The sequence below is a fragment of the Arachis ipaensis genome, chromosome B4 (genome assembly GCF_059453495.1).
Source record: "Arachis ipaensis isolate K30076 ecotype BB chromosome B4, ASM5945349v1, whole genome shotgun sequence".
Taxonomy (NCBI): Eukaryota; Viridiplantae; Streptophyta; class Magnoliopsida; order Fabales; family Fabaceae; genus Arachis; species Arachis ipaensis.
Genome location: NC_142439.1, coordinates 14,677,414 through 14,697,485, shown reverse-complemented (window position 1 = coordinate 14,697,485; position 20,072 = coordinate 14,677,414). Strand labels below are relative to the sequence as shown.

The 20,072-nt window shown below is 41.1% G+C and overlaps 1 protein-coding gene across 1 annotated transcript; it reads right to left on the bottom strand.

Moving 5' to 3' along the window:
* Positions 1–14,242: 14,242 nt before the first annotated feature.
* LOC148566737 (uncharacterized) lies at positions 14,243–14,881 on the bottom strand. The gene has a single exon (XM_088484409.1). It carries the CDS (start codon positions 14,879–14,881, stop codon positions 14,243–14,245), a length of 639 nt encoding a protein of 212 aa, XP_088340535.1.
* Positions 14,882–20,072: the final 5,191 nt, after the last annotated feature.

The window sequence follows — 20,072 nt, the reverse complement described above, 5'->3', positions numbered from 1 at the left end:
CTGTGGTATTCCGAGTAGGATTCTGGGATAGGATGATTGTGACGGGCTTCAAACTCGCAAGTGCTGGGCGTAGTGACAGACGCAAAAGGATGGTAAATCCTATTCCGGTATGATCGAGAACCTCTAGATGATTAGCCGCGCTGTGACAGAGCATTTGGACCATTTTCACTGAGGAGATGGGAAGTAGCCATTGACAACAGTGACACCTTACATAGAGCTTGCCATGGAAGGAACTTTGCACTTTTGCATGCATGAGGGAAGAGGAATACAAGAGAAAAGCTAAAATTCAGAAGACAAAGCATCTCCAAAACCCCAACATATTCTCCATTACTGCATAATAAGTATTTATTTCATACTCTCTTATTTTTCGTAATTCAATTTGATAAGTGAATTGTTTTCCTGACTAAGAGTTACAAGATAACCATAGATTGCTTCAAGCCAACAATCTCCGTGGGATTCGACCCTTACTCACGTAAGGTATTACTTGGACGACCCAGTGCACTTGCTGGTTAGTTGTGCGGAATTACATAGTGTGAAGTAATTTTCGTGCACCAAGTTTTTGACGCCGTTGCCGGGGATTGTTCGAGTTTGAACAACTGACGGTGAATCTCGTTGCTTAGATTAGGAAAATTTTGTCTTTTGGGTCAGAGTCTTTTATATTCTTTTCAAAAAATTTTTTTTTTTCAAAAATATTATTTTTCTTTAATAATTTATTTCGTGAGTTTAGTGTCATGTTCTAAGTTTGGTGTCAATTGCATGCTTGTCCTTGTCTTTTAATTTTTGAAATTTGTGTTCTTTATTCTTTCTTCATCTTCAAGTTGTTCTTGTTTATTTTTCTTGTTTGATCTTTAGTTTTTCTTGTTCTGTTTCTTTTTTTGTTTTTCTTGTGCCTTTTCAAAACATTAGTTTTCAAAAAAAATATTTCATTCTTAGTTATTTAAAAATACTTCTTCAAAACAAGTGTTACATTCATAACTCAGTTGGCTAGAGCGTTAGTCTGTGTTCTTGGTAATTGGGTATATTCTTTTCAAAATCCTCTTTTTCAAAAATAATTTTTCTATTAAATCTTGTGCCAAACTTTAAGTTTGGTGTTTTCTTGTTGATTTTTCTTTGGTTTTCGAAAATTTTATTTTGGTTTTCTAAAAATTTTAAGTTTGGTGTTCTACCTTCATGTTCTTGTTGTTCTTGTGATTCTTCAAAGTGTTCTTGAGTCTTCCTTGTGTTTTGATCTTAAAATTTTTAAATTTGGTGTTCCTTGGTGTTTTCGCTCCAAAATTTTCGAAAACAAGGAGCATTAGATCTAAAAATTTTAAGTTGTGTGTCTTTTGTGTGTTTTTCTCTTTCATTATAAAATTCAAAAGTCAAAAAATATCTTTTCTTTATTCTACTCATAATTTTCAAAAAAATTAGCATTAAATTAGTCATCAAATTTAAAAATCATATCTTTTTCTAATCATATCTTTTCCAATCAAATCCTTTCAATCATATCTTTTTTAAAACTTCCTAACCATTTTTTTCTTTCTCTCTCTCCATATTTCGAAAATCTTCACCCATTTTTATTTATTTTATTTTAATTTATTTTATTTTCGAAATAAATAAATAAATATATTTTTTTTCTATTTTACATCATCTCCCTTTCTCCATCATGGATCTAAGTGGAAATGAACAGTCTAGAAGGACTCTGGGGTCATATGCTAACCCCACCACTGCTTCATATGGGAGTAGTATCAGTATACCCTCCATTGGAGTCAGTAGCTTTGAGTTGAATCCTCAGCTCATTATCATGGTGCAGCAAAGTTGCCAGTATTCCGGTCTTCGACAAGAAGAACCTACAGAGTTTCTGGCACAGTTTTTACAAATTGCTGACACAGTACATGATAAGGAAGTAGATCAGGATGTCTACAGATTATTACTGTTCCCATTTGTTGTAAAAGACCAAGCTAAGAGGTGGTTAAATAACCAACCTAAGGCTAGCATAAAGACATGGAAACAGCTGACAGAAAAATTTCTGAATCAATACTTTCCTCCAAAACGGATGACACAGCTAAGGCTGGACATCCAGGGCTTTAAACAAGGAGATAATGAATCTCTTTATGATGTCTGGGATAGATACAGAGAGATGCTAAGAAAATGCCCCTCTGAAATGTTTTCAGAGTGGGTTCAGCTAGACATCTTCTATTATGGGCTTACAGAAAGAGCTCAGATGTCTCTAGACTACTCAGCTGGTGGATCTATCCATATGAGAAAGACAATTGAAGAAGCTCAAGAGCTCATTGATACAGTTGCCAGAAATCAGCATCTGTACTTAAGCAGCGAACCTTCCATGAAAGAAGAGGCTAAAACAGTAACTACTGAACCCAGTCCTGCTGAACAAGCTACTGAATTCAATCAGCAATTGGATTTTCTAACAAAATAGTTAGCCGAATTCAAGGAGAGACTACAAGAGACAAGGATGGCTAATATAAATATGGAAGAACAATTAAAGCAAACAAAGCAGCAGCTGTCAAAACAAATAACAGAAGAATGCCAAGCAGTTCAATTAAGAAGTGGAAAAACATTAAATACCCCACCTCAAGGCAGCAGGAAGCCAAGAAATGAGCAAACTACCCAAATTCCATCTGAGGACAGTAAGAGCCCGGGGAAAAATAATTCTGGCACTAAAACGCCAGAAATTGGGTGGAAGGCTGGCGCTGAACGCCCAAAGTATGCTCAGGACTGGCGTTCAACGCCAGAAACAAGCAAGGAACTGGCGTTGAACGCCCAAAGGAAGCACAGTTCTGGCGTTCAGATGCCAGGAACAGATGAGGAGTTGGCGTCTAACGTCACTCCAGCTTCCAACCCTGGCACTCAATTGCCAGTGAGGGATCAGACACACACAAGTGCTGATGACAACCCCTCTAAAAAGGCTTCTTCAACCACTTCTGTAGGAAATAAACCTGCAGCAACCAAAGTTGAGGAATATAAAGCCAAGATACCTTATCCTCAAAAACTCCGCCAAGAGGAGCAGGATAAGCAATTTGCTCGCTTTGCAGATTATCTCAGGACTCTTGAAATAAAGATTCCGTTTGCAGAGGCACTTGAGCAAATACCTTCTTATGCCAAGTTCATGAAAGAGATCTTGAGTCATAAGAAGGATTGGAAAGAAACTGAAAGAGTTCTCCTCACTGAAGAATGCAGTACAGTCATTCTGAAAAACTTTCCAGAAAAGCTTAAAGATCCCAGAAGCTTTCTGATACCATGCACATTAGAAGGTAATTGCACCAGGACAGCTCTATGCGATCTTGGGGCAAGCATCAACCTAATACCTGCATCCACCATCAGAAAGCTTGGTTTAACTGAAGAAGTTAAACCAACCCAGATATGTCTCCAACTTGCTGATGGCTCCATTAAATACCCATCAGGCGTGATTGAGGACATGATTGTCAGGGTTGGGCCATTCGTCTTTCCCACTGACTTTGTAGTACTGGAGATGGAGGAGCACAAGAGTGCTACTCTCATTCTAGGAAGACCTTTCCTAGCAACTGGACGAACTCTCATTGATGTCCAAAAAGGGAAAGTCACCCTGAGAGTCAATGAGGATGAGTTTAAGTTGAATGCTGTCAATGCCATGCTGCATCCAGACACACCAAAAGACTGTATGAAAGTTGATCTTATTGACTCTTTGGTGGAGGAGATCAACATGGCTGAGAGTCTCGAATCAGAGCTGGAAAACATCTTTAAAGATGTTCCACCTGATCTAGAGGATTCAGAGGAATTGAAAGAGTCTCTGAAATTTCCTCAGGAAGAGGAAAAACCTCCTAAATCCGAGCTCAAATCATTACCACCATCCCTGAAATATGCATTTCTGGGAGAAGATAATACTTTTCCAGTGATCATAAGCTCTGCTTTAAATCCACAGGAAGAGGAAGCACTAATTCAAGTGCTAAGGACACACAAGACAACTCTTGGGTGGTCCATAAGTGACCTTAAGGGCATAAGCCCAGCTAGATGCATGCACAAAATCCTATTAGAGGATGATGCTAAGCCAGTGGTTCAACCACAGAGGCGGCTAAATCCAGCCATGAAGGAAGTGGTGCAGAAAGAGGTCACCAAATTACTAGAGGCTGGGATTATTTATCCTATTTCTGATAGCCCCTGGGTGAGCCCTGTTCAAGTTGTCCCTAAAAAGGGCGGCATGACAGTGGTTCATAATGAAAAAATGAACTGGTTCCTACAAGAACAGTTATAGGGTGGCGCATGTGTATTGATTACAGAAGGCTCAATACAGCCACCAGAAAGGATCATTTTCCTTTACCATTCATAGACCAGATGCTAGAAAGACTAGCAGGTCATAATTATTACTGCTTTTTGGATGGCTATTCAGGCTACAACCAAATTGTAGTAGATCCACAGGATCAAGAGAAAACAGCATTCACATATTCATCTGGAGTATTTGCTTACAGAAGGATGCCTTTTGGGCTGTGTAATGCGCCTGCAACCTTTCAGAGATGCATGCTCTCTATTTTCTCTGATATGGTGGAAAAATTTCTGGAAGTCTTCATGGATGACTTCTCAGTATATGGAGACTCATTCAGCTCCTGTCTTGATCACCTAACACTGGTTCTGAAAAGATGCCAAGAGACCAACCTGGTTTTAAACTGGGAAAAATGTCACTTTATGGTGACTGAGGGGATTGTCCTTGGGCATAAAATTTCAAACAAAGGAATAGAGGTGGATCAAGCTAAAGTGGAAGTAATTGAAAAATTACCACCACCTGCTAATGTTAAGGTAATCAGAAGCTTTCTGGGACATGCAGGATTTTACAGGAGGTTTATAAAGGATTTCTCAAAAATCACAAAACCTCTGAGCAATCTGCTAGCTGCTGACACGCCATTTGTGTTTGACACAGAGTGTCTGCAGGCGTTTGAGACTCTGAAAGCCAAGCTGGTCACAGCACCAGTTATCTCTGCACCTGACTGGACATTACCATTCGAATTAATGTGTGATGCCAGTGATCACGCCATTGGTGCAGTACTGGGGCAGAGGCATGACAAACTTCTGCATGTCATTTACTATGCTAGCCGTGTTTTAAATGATGCCCAAAAAAATTACACAACCACAGAAAAGGAATTGCTTGCAGTGGTCTATGCCATTGACAAGTTTAGATCATACTTAGTAGGATCAAAAGTGATTGTGTACACTGACCATGCTGCTCTTAAATATCTACTTACAAAGCAGGATTCAAAACCTAGGCTTATAAGATGGGTATTGCTTCTGCAAGAGTTTGATATAGAAATAAGAGACAGAAAAGGGACAGAAAACCAAGTGGCTGATCATCTGTCCCGAATAGAGCCATTAGAAGGGGCGCCCTCTCCCTCTATTGAGATCTCTGAAACCTTTCCGGATGAGCATTTGTTCTCCATTCAGGAAACACCATGGTTTGCAGACATTGCAAACTATAAAGCTGCAAGGTTCATACCCAAGGCGTACAGCAGGCAACAAAAGAAAAAATTAATTTCTGATGCAAAGTACTACTTGTGGGATGAACCCTATCTCTTTAAGAGATGTGCAGACGGAATAATCCGTAGGTGTGTGCCTAGAGAAGAAGCACAGAGCATCTTATGGCATTGCCATGGGTCACAATATGGAGGTCATTTTGGAGGTGAGCGAACAGCCACCAAGGTCCTCCAATGTGGTTTCTGCTGGCCTACACTCTACAGAGATTTCCGAGAGTCTGTACGTAACTGTGACAGTTGCCAGAGAGCTGGTAATTTTCCTCATAGTTATGCCACGCCTCAACAAGAAATCTTGGAGATTGAGTTGTTTGATGTATGGGGAATTGATTTCATGGGGCCTTTCCCACCATCATACTCAAACACTTATATTCTGGTGGCAGTTGACTATGTATCAAAATGGGTAGAGGCTATTGCCACACCCACCAATGATACTAAAACAGTACTGAAGTTCCTCCAGAAACATATATTCAGCAGGTTTGGTGTCCCTAGGGTACTAATCAGTGATGGGGGCACTTACTTCTGCAATAAACAGCTTTACTCTGCCATGGTCCGGTATGGGATTCGCCACAAGGTGGCGACTCCATATCATCCACAAACAAATGGGCAAGCTGAAGTTTCTAACAGAGAACTAAAAAGAATCCTGGAACGGACTGTAAGTACCCGTAGAAAGGATTGGGCACGAAGCTTGGATGATGCTCTGTGGGCTTACAGAACAGCATTCAAGACTCCTATAGGGACCTCTCCATACCAACTTGTGTATGGTAAGGCTTGTCACCTGCCGGTGGAACTGGAACATAAGACCTACTGGGCAACCAGATTCCTAAACTTTGATGCCAAACTAGCTGGAGAAAAAAGATTGCTCCAGCTGAATGAGCTAGAGGAATTCAGATTCACTGCTTTCGAAAATGCCAAGCTTTATAAAGAGAAATAAAAAAGATGGCATGACAGAAAGCTGTCATCTAGAATCTTTGAACCAGGACAAAAGGTTCTGTTGTTTAACTCTAGGCTCAGGCTATTCCCCGGGAAACTGAAATCCCGGTGGAGGGGACCATATGTGATTACAAGTGTATCACCAAACGGTTATGTGGAGCTTCAAGACATTGACTCTGATAGGAAGTTCATTGTTAATGGACAGAGAATCAAGCACTATCTTGAAGGTAATGTTGAGCAAGAATGCTCAAGGCTGAGGCTAGATTAAAAAGCTTAGCAAGGTCCAGCTAAAGACAATAAAGAAGCGCTTGCTAGGAGGCAACCCAGCCATTGGCATCACTTTCTCTGGCATTTTGCCCTATTCTTGATTTTATTTATTTATATAAAGTTCATTGTTAATAAGGTAAAGAGTCCATTGCATAAGTTCACAGGGTTACAGAAGGATTCAGCACGCAAAACAGAGAGAAAAAGCTCACTGCCAAGAAAACGCCAGTAAGAGGCACAATTGGGCGTTCAACGCCCAAAAGAAGCATCCACTGGGCGTTGAACGCTAGTAAGGATAGCTATCTGGGCGTTAAACGCCAGAAAGAAGCTCCTTCTGGGCGTTTAACGCCAGATTTACAGCGTCCTGGGCATTCAGAAAAACGCCCAGTGACAAAGGAGTTCCTGGCGTTCAACGCCAGAAAGAAGCAACAGCTGGGCGTTGAACGCTCAGGAGAAGCAGCAATTGGGCGTTAAACGCCCAAAACATGCAGCGTTTGGGCGTTTAACTCCAGGATGGTGGGGAGGAGGTAAATTCATTTTTACTTCATATTTTTCATTTTAATTTTAATTTTCATGTTTCAATTCATGATTTCTTGCATAAACATGTTACAAACCCTGATTTCTAAAATCCCTAATTTCTAAAATCCCTACTTTAAAAATATCAAATGTATCTTAATCCATAAACACAAATTCTTTTTCAATCCAATCCAACTCTTTTTCAAATTTTCCAAAACAAATTTATCTCTTTTCCTTCTAAAATCTTTTCAACTCATCAATATCTTTTTCAAATCTCCACATTATCTTTTTTAAAATCCAAATTTATCTTTTTCAAATATCTTTCATATCTTTTAAATTTTAAATCACATCTTCTCATATCATACTTATTTTTTATAAATCATATCTTCTATCTTATCTTTTTTAAAATTTTCGAAAACCCACCCCCTCCCTTTTAAATCCACTTTCGGCCTCCCTCCTCTCATCCACCATTCGACACTAGCTCTCCTTCTATCCCTCTCCTTTCTTTTCTTTTGCTTGAGGACAAGCAAACCTCTAAGTTTGGTGTGTTTAACCGTGATCACTGAACTATACCCACTAAGATCATGGCTCCTAAAGGAAAATAACCCACTCCAAGAGGCAAGAAAGAGAGTATTCCAAAACCACTTTGGAATCAAGGGAAGTTCTTAACCAAAGAACATTCAGACCATTACCACAAAATAATGGGTCTAAGATCAATGATCCCGGAAGTCAAGTTTGATTTGAAAGAAGATGAATATCCGGAGATCCAAGAGCAGATTCGAAGCAGAAACTGGGAAGTCCTAGCTAATCCTGAAACAAAAGTGGGAAGGAATATGGTTCAGGAGTTCTACGCTAATCTGTGGCAAACAGACAGGCAGAGAATATCTGGAATTGCCCTCTATGACTATAGGACTATGGTCAGAGGAAAGATTGTTCACATCCACCCTGACAAAATCAGGGAGATCTTTAAGCTACCTCAGCTGAAAGATGACCCAGACTCCTTCAATAGGAGAATGATGAGAACAAACAAGGGCCTGGATAAGATTCTAGAGGATATATGCATCCCTGGAGCCAGGTGGACCACCAGCAGCAAGGGTGTCCCAAATCAACTCAAGAGAGAAGATCTCAAACCAGTCGCCAGAGGATAGCTGGACTTCATTGGGCGTTCTATATTGCCCACTAGCAACCGTTCTGAAGTCACTGTTAAAAGAGCAGTGATGATCCATTGCATTATGTTGGGAAAAAAGTGGAAGTTCATCAACTGATTCCATCTGAATTTTACATACTTGCAAACAAGAACTCCAAAGATGCCAGGTTGGCTTATCCAAGCCTAATCTCTATGCTCTACAAAGATGCTGGAGTGAGGATGGGAATAACAGAGTACATCTCAGTGGAGCAACCAATCACTAAAACCACAATAGAAAAACAACAAATACAGGATGACCCCATCAAGAGGAGGACGTAAGAATTCCTCCCGGAAGTCTCTCAATTTGAATATTGGGAACAACTTGAAGCATCTGTCACCAAGTTGTAAGAATCTATGGACCAAATAAAGGAAGAACAGCAAAATCAAAACAGTATGCTCTGCAAACTGCTCAGGGAACAAGAAGAGCAAGGGCGTGACTTAAAGGAACTGAAGCGTCAGAAGTTATCTCTTGAAGGACCAAGCACTCCACAGACTAGAGGAACATCCACATCCCAAACTCAAGGTTGTTGAGCTCTAATCTTAACCTTAACTCTGTGATGATTGTTCTTATTTGAGTTTTACCTTAGTAGTTATAGTAGTAATTAGTAGTTATTTTATCTCCAATTAAGCTATAATTTATTTCTCTCATCATCATTAAACATGAATAAAATAGAAGATTTTTTTTAGAATAAGGAGGCAATATTTTTCGAGTTTTTAATAAAAGAAATTCTAATTAATTACATGTGGTGGCAATGCTTTCTGCCTTCTGAATGAATGCCTGAACAGAGTATATGTCTGTGGAATTTGATGTTCTTGAATGTTAAATATGTTGGCTCTTGAAAGAATAATGAACATGAGACATGTTATTGATAATCTGAAAAATCATAAAAATGATTCTTGAAGCAAGAAAAAGCAGTGAATACAAAGCTTGCAAAAAAAAAGCAAAAAAAAAAAAAAAACAAGCAGAAAAAGCCAATAGCCCTTAAAACCAAAAGGCAAGGGTAATAAAAAGGATTCAAGGCTTTGAGCATCAGTAGATAAGAGGGACTAAAGGAATCAAATCCTGGCCTAAGCGGCTAAACCAAGCTGTCCCTAACCATGTGCTTGTGGCGTGAAGGTGTCAAGTGAAAACTTGAGACTGAGCGGTTAAAGTCAAGGTCCAAAGCAAAAAGAAGAGTGTGCTTAAGAACCCTGGACACCTCTAATTGGAGACTTTAGCAAAGCTGGGTCACAATCTGAAAAGGTTCACCCAATTATGTGTCTGTGGCATTTATGTATCCGGTGGTAATACTGAAAAACAAAGTGCTTAGGGCCACGGCCAAGACTCATAAAGTAGCTGTGTTCAAGAATCAACATACTGAACTAGGAGAATCAATAACATTATCTGAATTCTGAGTTCCTATAGATGCCAATCATTCTGAGCTTCAATGGATAAAGTGAGATGCCCAAACTGTTCGGAAGCAAAAAGCTACTAGTCCCGCTCATTTAATTAGAATCTGAGCTTCACTCAAGAACTCTGAGATATTATTGCTTCGTGACTTATTTGTATTCTATTTTATTTGTCTAGTTGCTTGGGGACAAGCAACAGTTTAAGTTTGGTGTTTTGATGAGCGGATATTTTATACGCTTTTTGGGATTAATTTCATGTAGTTTTTAGGATGTTTTAGTTAAGTTTTTAGTATATTTTCATTAGTTTTTAGGCAAAATTTATATTTATAGACTTTACTATGAGTTTGTGTATTTTTCTATAATTTCAGGTATTTTCTGGCTGAAATTGAGGGAGCTGAGCAAAAATCTGATTCGGGCTGAAAAAGGACTGCTGATGCTGTTGGATTCTGACCTCTCTGCACTCGGAATGGATTTTCTGGAGCTACAGAAGTCCAATTGGTGCACTTCTAATTGCGTTGGAAAGTAGACATCCAGGGCTTTCCAGCAATATATAATAGTTCATACTTTGCTCAAGGATAGACGACGTAAACTGGCATTCAACGCCAGAAACAGGTTACAACCTGGCGTTGAACGTCCAAAACAGCCCAGGCACGTGAGAAGCTTAAGTCTCAGCCCCAGCACACACCAAGTAGGCCCCAGAAGTGGATTTCTGCACTATCTATCATAGCTTACTCATTTTCTGTAAACCTAGGTTACTAGTTTAGTATTTAAACAACTTTTAGAGATTTATTTTGTATCTCATGACATTTTAGATCTGAACTTTGTACTCTTTGACGGCATGAGTCTCTAAACCCTATTGTTAGGGGTGAGGAGCTCTGCAGCGTCTCGATGAATTAATGCAAGTACTTTTATTTTCCATTCAAACATGCGTGTTCCTATCTAAGATATTCATTAGCGCTTAATTATAGAGAAGGTGATGATCCGTGACACTCATCACCTTCCTCAACCCATGAACGTGTGCATGACAACCACTTTCGTTCTATATTAGATTGAATGAGTATCTCTTAGATTCCATAATCAGAATCTTCGTGGTATAAGTTAGAATTGATGGCGTTATTCATGAGAATCCGAAAAGTCTAAACCTTGTCTGTGGTATTCTGAGTAGGATTCTGGGATAGGATGATTGTGACAGGCTTCAAACTCGTGAGTGCTGGGCGTAGTGACAGACGCAAAAGGATGGTAAATCCTATTCCGGTATGATCGAGAACCTCTAGATGATTAGCCGTGCTGTGACAGAGCATTTAGACCATTTTCACTGAGGAGATGGGAAGTAGCCATTGACAACGGTGACACCTTACATAGAGCTTGCCATGGAAGGAACTTTGCACTTTTGCATGCATGAGGGAAGAGGAATACAAGAGAAAAGCTGAAATTCAGAAGACAAAGCATCTCCAAAACCCCAACATATTCTCCATTACTGCATAATAAGTATTTATTTCATACTCTCTTATTTTTGGTAATTCAATTTGATAAGTGAATTGTTTTCCTGACTAAGAGTTACAAGATAACCATAGATTGCTTCAAGCCAACAATCTCCGTGGGATTCGACCCTTACTCATGTAAGGTATTACTTGGACGACCCAGTGCACTTGCTGGTTAGTTGTGCGGAATTAAATAGTGTGAAGTAATTTTCATGCACTAGCTGCCAGGGCGCTACCATTTTTTAACCTGATGAAAAAAGGAATAGCATTTGAATGGACCCCGGCGTGCGAAGAAGCATTCAAGCATTTCAAAGAGATTCTTACAACACCACCTGTTCTTGGGAAGCCTAAGGTCGGAGAACCACTATACCTGTACTTAGCCATAACAGATGAAGCGATGGCGGCAGTTTTAGTGCGAGAAGAAGGAAAGATCCAACAACCAATTTACTTTGTGAGCAAAGCGCTGCAAGGAGCAGAGTTGAGATACAGCAAATTAGAGAAGTTGGCACTTGCGCTCCTGACCTCTTCTTGTAGACTACGACAATACTTCCAGGGTCATCAAGTGGTCGTAAGAACGGACCAGGGAATCCGCCAGGTACTCCAGAAACCCGACTTAGCAGGAAGAATCATGACTTGGGCTATCGAGCTATCCAGTATGACTTGCAGTATGAGCCCAGTCATGCGATTAAGGCGCAGGCCATGGCCAATTTCTTGGTAGAAGTAACGGGAGACCCAAACGAGGAAATGAACATAAGGTGGAAGCTCCACGTGGACGGTGCCTCCAACCAAACGTTCAGATGTGCCGGGATCATCCTGGAAAGCCCAGCCGGAGTCATATATGAACAGTCGATCAAGTTCGAGTTTTCGGTGTCAAACAATCAAGTGGAGTACGAGGCCCTTCTGGGTGGCTTGATCCTGGCCAGGGAGGTCGGAGCCACAAGGCTAGAAGTGTGCAGTGACTCGCAGGTCGTTACCTCTCAAGTCAATGGAACTTACCAGGCCAGAGATTCACTCTTACAGAAGTATCTGGAGAAGGTCAAAGAGTTGAGCAATCAATTCGAGGAGGTCACGATCCAACACGTTCCGAGGGAAAGAAACACACGGGCAGACCTCCTGTCTAAGCTAGCAAGCACAAAACTAGGGGCCGACAACCGGTCTCTCATTCAAGGTTTGGTAAAAGAACCATCTGTGGTCCTACAGTTGACTCAATCAGAACCCTCTTGGATGGACCCGATCATTAATTTTCTGGAGAAGGCAAGGCTCCCCAGCGATGACAAGCTGGCCAAAATGATAAGGCTGGAAGCGGCCAAGGATGCCATCATACAGGGCCAGTTGTTTAAAAAAGAAATCAGCCAACCCTTGTTGAAATGCTTGCATCCCGACCAAACGGACTATGTGCTCAGAGAGGTCCATGAGGGGTGCTGTGGTCACCACATCGGGGGCAAAGCTTTAGCAAGAAAGCTCATCAGAGCAGGGTATTACTGGCCATCCATGATGAAGGACTCCAAAGAATTCGTAAGGAAATGCGTCTAGTGCCAAGAGAACGACAATTTCCACAAGGCGCCAGCAACCGAACTAAGCCTATTGACGTCTTCCTGACCTTTCTCACATTGGGGAATCGACCTCCTGGGACCTTTCCCGGTCGGTCCAAGGCAAGTCAAGTACCTTATAGTCGCTATCGATTACTATACCAAGTGGATAGAGGTTGAGCCACTGGCCAGCATATCCTCATCCAATTGTCGAAAGTTTATGTGGAGACAAGTGGTAACTCGATTCGGCATCTCTGAGGTCGTTATCTCAGATAACGGGACGCAATTCACTGATAAGAAGTTCGTGGAGTTCCTCACCAGTTTGGGCATAAAGCAAAAGTTCTCATCTGTGGAACACCCCCAGACAAACGGCCAAGTTGAGGCCGCAAATAAGGTCATTTTGTCAGGCCTCAAAAAGCGGCATGATAAGAAAAAAAAGGGGCATGGGCTGACGAACTCACCTCCGTCCTCTGGTCCTACCGCACAACCCAGAAATCGTCCACAGGGGAAACCCCATTCCACCTGACATACGGGGTGGATGCTATGATACCCATAGAGGTCGGCGAGCCGAGCCCACGATTGCTTCTGGGAGGAGTAGAGGAAGCTGTAGAGAAACACCTAGTAGACGAGGTGAGAGAGATGGCCCATTTGTCGGAAGTAGCGCTGAAGCAAAGAATGGCCCTGCACTACAACGCCAAAGTACTTAGGAGAGAATTCGAACAAAATGACCTGGTCCTGCGGCGCAACGACATCGGGATGCCGACTCAGGGGGAAGGTAAGCTGACGGCTAACTGGGAAGGCCCTTACAGGGTCAAAGAGGTGATCGGTAAGGGCGCCTACAAATTGGAAAGACTCGACGACAAGGAAGTCCCGAGAACGTGGAACGCGGGTAACTTAAGAAGATTTTATTCCTAGTCCCAACACGCCGAATAGGTGACCTGACCGGCTCAGTAAGACCCGTGTTTTTCGCTTTATCATCAAATAATTTACTTCTGTTAAATACCTATCATTGCAATAGATTTGTTCAGTTGCTGATTAATGTTCACTTGTTAAATTTACTTTTCCCCATTTATACATCCCACAACAACAAATTTCTTATGATACAGGTTAAATGAGGCAACGACACGGTACCCCGGGACTGATCACCCCGGAAACCAACTAAGTTAACGCCTTAACAAACGGCTGCAGCGTTAGTGAAGCCACGACTTGGCTTCATCAAATTACCAATGCAACGGTAAACCAACGCAAGCGACAAGCCAATACCAACAAAACGGTAATAAAATAGAACGAAAATGCACTACCGAGTAAGTGGGGAAAAACTGTAACCATAAGCCGACCAGGCGGCTACTTAAGCAGTTTAAAATTACAAGATCCAACATGCACAACAACGAAGTTCATCAAACTACACGACAAGATCCACAAAAAATAAAATTACATACAAGAGTACAGAGATCACTTCTTCGACTTATCGACAATCTTGCCGTCCTTAATGGTTTTAAAGACCCCGATCGCCGATGTGTCGAAGTTAGGTGCCATGATCTTCACCTGGGCTTTAAGGGCCTCTTCAGTCATCAGTATGGCAGTCTTTCCCTGTTTCACGGTCTCTTTGTACTTCTTCTTAAACTCTTCAGCTTCGGCTTGGGCAGTCTTAGCCGATGAGACGGTCTCATCGCATTCTTTCTCCAAAGCAGCCACCCGACCCTGCGCCGCATTAAGCTGGCTCTCCAAGGTCAGCTCCCGCTCGATTAGCCGGGAAATGGCTGCATCAGAAATGTTCAATTTCTCCTCAGCAACAGCGGCCTTCTCCTCGGCAGCTTTGAGCTTCTCCTCCGCTTTGGACAGTTGCTCCCGAAGTGTTTCAACTTGCACCTTAAATTGATTGTTGGCCTTAACAGAGGACTCAAGCCTCCTCTGCACCGACTGCATCCACGACAGCTCAAACTCGGCCTTCCTGGCTATGGCGGTGCCACAGATAAGAGAACGGTACATCCACCTCACTTGCCCAGGGAGATCCGAGCCATGGAAATACTCCTCCGTACCGGGAAGCAACTGGGAGTCTATAAAGTTCTCGGCATCAAAGTTCCTCTCCATCACAGTGAGGACTCCTTCAGGGCTGGAGGAAGACTTTCTCCTCTTTGGGTTGTGGATAACCTTCACATCATCCTCCTCAAGTTGTGGGTTGAAGGTCGAGCCCTCGTCGGTACCATCCACCTCGTCATGAACGGGAGAGGCATGCGCCTCATCAGTATTTTGGTCCGGCATCTCGACGTCATGGGGTGGAGATACTGCCTAGTCCTCATTATTTTTAGGTGGGGCCTCCTGCTTCCCGTCAGCTGTTTTTCATCGCTGTCGCCAGCCAGAAAGGTGTTATATAAATTCTTAAGGCCTGTCACCTCGGCAGACATTTCCACTGCAACAAAATGGTGAAACAGGTTAGTCGTGAAATCGACATAACAAATCAAAGCCACAGTAGCGCAAGAAATGCAAGTTAAAGCTACTTACAAATATAATTTCTGGCGATCTCCCGGTCACCCATAAGGAGATAGGGATTCACATGGTTTTCCCCAAAAACAGCCAACAACACGTCGGCAATCTTTTTGTCCATAGTGGACATCCCTTTGTATGTCACCTTAATAAAGGTATTGGACCCCGCCCCAAAACTCCAATATGTCGGGATGAGGCGCTACTCCTCCAACGATAGCCAGAAGGGATGGCGACCTTTGACTGGGCGAACCTTGAAGTACTTGTCCTTGAACCGTGGTAAGAGTCCTCAAACAAGCCAAAAATTCTCCGACCCTGGGCAGATTGGAAAGACATGAATCCTTTCCTTGCTTTCCCTTCTTTGGAAGGATTCGTTAGGTTAAAAAGATAAAGAAAAACGTTGACGGACACCGACAGCTCTAAGTATTCACACACCATCTCAAAACAGCGGATGGAAGCCCAACTGTTCAGATGCAGCTGCGACGGCGCCACGGAGCATCGGTTAAGGAGCGCCATTTGGAAAGAAGAGAAAGGAATGCGAACCCCAATTGGGTAAATATTGCCTTGTAGAACCAGATCCAGTCGGCAACTCAAGGGGAGTGGAGGTTGAGTTCGTATAACCGTTCGTTAGGGGCGGGGACGAAAACATCATAGTTAGACTCCTCGTCGGTCCTGCCGCACAAGTACTCGGCTTGACGGAACTCGGTCAGCTCCTCCTCGCCCATTTGGTTTGGGGAGTCTTTCACGTCGGAGGTCACCCAAGCATATCGGTCGTAACCCGCGCTTGAGGAGGAAGCTCGTGAAACGTGACGAGGCATACCTACAGTGGGGGCACCACTCGGTTAGTCTACGAGGTCGAGAGTTCAAAAAAGGTCCAGAAATTACATTTAGCCTATTCAATAACTGAAACCAAGCATGGCCGAAGCAAATCCTAAGTAAAAGCCTAAAAACTAATGCCCTGGAATGGTAACCCCCCTAATGCACCTACCTAACACTAATGTCATCCAATATACAAGTCAAATCAGGAGAGCAGCATGCATACAGGAGCATAGACAATGAAGATAAAATGAACATGAAACAGAGAGCGAGGGATGAGTGCTTACCAGGATCGAATGCGATGGCTGGGAAGAAAGTAAGGGGGAACAAATGCGCAGGAATGCAAAGATTGTGGTGGAGGATTTGAAGATAAAGAAGATGAAAGCAGAACGAACAAGGAAATGAAGTGGAAGGGAAAAACGAAAACTGACTGAGGGATTAGAAAGATTAGAAACTGACTCAAGAAGTGCGAAGGGAAAGGGTAAAATAGTCTTTGCACGCAGGGTTTTGAAATAACCCATTATGAGCATTAAATGCTTGACGCGAAGAACGAGGCGACGAAAGGTTATCCCCAGCAACAAACAGACACGCGTACAAGAGGCACGCCCTCTTCACGAGCGGCCGACCTAGCAACAACGCACGAGAGAAAACATAACGCGCCACCAACGGTGCTCACGACCATTGCTGGCGCGTTGGGGGCACTGTTACGACCCAGCCCAGCTAGGTGTGGAGACCGACTGGCCCGAAGACCTACCAACCCGGTTGGGCGGGTCATCGCACCCGCCTGTCTACCGACCGGGCCACGCACCCTCCTTGCCAGCTGCATAACAGCTGGAGAGAAGGAAACTTCCTGGAAGGAGGCCTTCTCCTATGGGGCCCACTTTTCTGACAAGGTATATAAGGGGAGGGTCCTACCCCTCCCCCAAGATACGTCACCTTACACCAAATTCTCACATCACCTATACACTCTATTGACTTGGGCGTCAGAGTGTCATTGCAGGTGACACCCCCTCTCCACACCAAGATCTCGGGAAGTCGGCTACTCCAGCTCCAACTCCGCAACCCGGAACAAGGCGATACCCCACCTCACCAACCGAAGGATCTTCCCGAATCGTCCGGTACCCGAGCAACCGTACAAATTTTATCTAAAATAATACCAGAGATAAAATAAAAAACATCTAAAGATAATTCTAAAACAAATCGAAAATATTAAACGATAAAATTGAATGAATTAAAAATAAAACTAAATAAAATTAAATGTTAGAAGTATTTAAAAAAATCATAAAAAATAAAAATATAAAACATACTTTATTTTTATTAGAAATATAATTATTAATATTATCTTCTTCTATTAGTTTAAGTTTTTGGGATGAATAGTTTTATAATATGATATCAAAATTTTATGTCTAAAAATCTAGAATTTGATTTTTGGTAAATCTTAAAAATAAAAGAAATAATATAAAATAAAATAAAAAATTAAAAAAATTTATACAAAAAATCAAATAAACTTAAAAGAAGTTCATATTTAAAAAATATTAAAAATATAATTATTAATATTATATTTTTTATTGGTTTAAGTTTTTGAGACCGGTAGTTTTACCTTTACAACAATTCTTGATTATATATTTAATGCTATCCGGTCCCTTATATATCAGTGCTCTCTTGAAACCTTATTATAATAATTAATTAGTTATGTTTTTGTATTTGGTATGGGATAATACATAAAATTATATAAAAAATTTATTAAAAAATTAAATAAAATATATATTAATTATTATAAATATTTTATAAAGTTATAATTAAAATTAAACTTTTAAAATTTTTAATATTAAAATATTAAAAATAATTAGTATTCGTCTTAATCAATTTGAATTTGTTGAGTGATCATCCCACTCATCCGCTTAAACAACTATTAGGAATTAGAATCTCGCTTTGTGTGTGTAGCAATTCATTGGCTAATGATAAACCCTTAACAAATAGAGCATCAATACGTGATTAGACTTGGCAGGAGTACCCGAATACGCAGGTACCCAATCCGTTCATACTCGGTTAGGGAGGGTAATAACTTGACCCGAGTCGGGGCTAATTTTGCTTAGAACAGGGCATGGTTGGGTTTAGGGTGTACCCGCCCCAGATATATATATATAAATACTTTTTAGGAATAAGGATTTGTCTCACGTCACAGATTCAGTGATTCACAGCTTCAGTCCATACTCTATAGCCATGCAAGAGAAACCCAGTCATCCTCACCCAGAGTCTTCTTCTTCTCGACTTCTTCACAAAAATCCTCATAGCTCCCGTCATCGTTGTTGCTGAGTCCATCGCTGCCTACCCCTTCACAACTTTCATCTTCCTTCACAGCTCATGTCGCCATCGCTGCTTATCCCATTACCGTCGCTGTTGAGCTCGTTGCCACCTTTCTCCTGCCGAGGATAGGAGCCTGGGCATTGCCCTTGCAGTTTCATCTGTATAATTTTTATTTAAGTTGGACCAGTTGGAAATAGGCATGTATGAGATCATTTTTGCATGTAATTTCTGAATTTTCTCATCCAAATTTGATCTATGTGGTTGAGTATTTTAGTATGGCAATCATCGTGGTTTCGTTGCAATAATTTCATAACTTATATATGAGACAGACCAGATTATTAAAGTAATCAGGAAAATAACATTCATATGTGCACATAAAATTTATAAGATGTGATTATCTCAGAAAAATATATATGTATATCCCAAATGGAAGATTGTTAGAAAATTATTATTTCTTAATATATTTATGGATAATACATATATTAATTATAATCGCAAATTAGGTAATTTCACATTAAATGACTTATATAACGGTGATCTCATTTATTGTCATAAATATTGAATTAAATAAGTCATTATTACTTTTGACTTGGATAAATGAGATTAAAACTATATATACTATTTTATTTGAGTTTTAGGGTTTAATGAGTGTCACACTCAAATATAAATAATGACTTCAGAATTTTGGTCTCCAACACATCAAACTCACATCCATAGCTCTTTTTTCACAGTGGAGTTGTGATTCAGCCCTATCAGGGATACAGAAGATCAAAGAACCACAAGAACCAAGCTCTTTGATCTCAATCATTCTCTCGAATGAAGAGACGCTTCTGCGCTCTCAGTTATATTTTTTAATGATTTAACATGGATGATCTTGAGGTTGAGAAATCCTAAAATTTTTAGATAAAACAGAATTTTTATGCAATTTCAGGTATTTTCTAGCTGAAATTGAGGAGTTGGAGCAAAAGTCTGATTCAAAAACAGAGAAAGCACTATAAATGCTGTCCGGATCTGACCTTCTTGCATTCAAAAGAGCTTTTCTGGAGCTACAGAAGTCCAAACGGAGCGCTCTCAACGGTTATGAAAAGCTAGCATCTAGAGCTTTCCAGCAATGTATAATAGTTCATACTTTGCTTCAGAATTAAAGGCCTAAAACTGGCGTTCAACGCTAGCCTCCTGCCCTATTCTGGCGTCCAGCGTCCAATGCCCATAAAGGACCCCTAGCCAGCGTTTAACACCCTAGAGGCCTCCTAACACGTGGATCTCAATCAAGCTCAGCCCAAACACTCACCAAGTGGGGCCCAGAAGTGGATTTTAGCACTAAAAGACTGTTTTATCCTTTTTATGTAATCCTTAGTCATTAGTCTAGTATTTATTTGAGAACTTTTACATCTTTTGGGGACCTCTTTTGCCATATTTTTGACTTCCACATTGTATTTTCTATCAGTATGAGTTTCTAAACCTCCTAGGTTGAGGGGAAGAGCTCTGCTGAGTTTTATGAATTAATAAAGTGCTACTGTTCTATCTCAATACGTGTTTGATTCTCTATTCTAAGATGTATATCCGTTCTTCATCATTATGAATGTGTTGAACTGGCACAAGGTTATCTCATTCTACAGTGGTTTAGAGTGAGTCTTTTATCGGACAATGATGAACCACTAGTTTGATTATACATCTC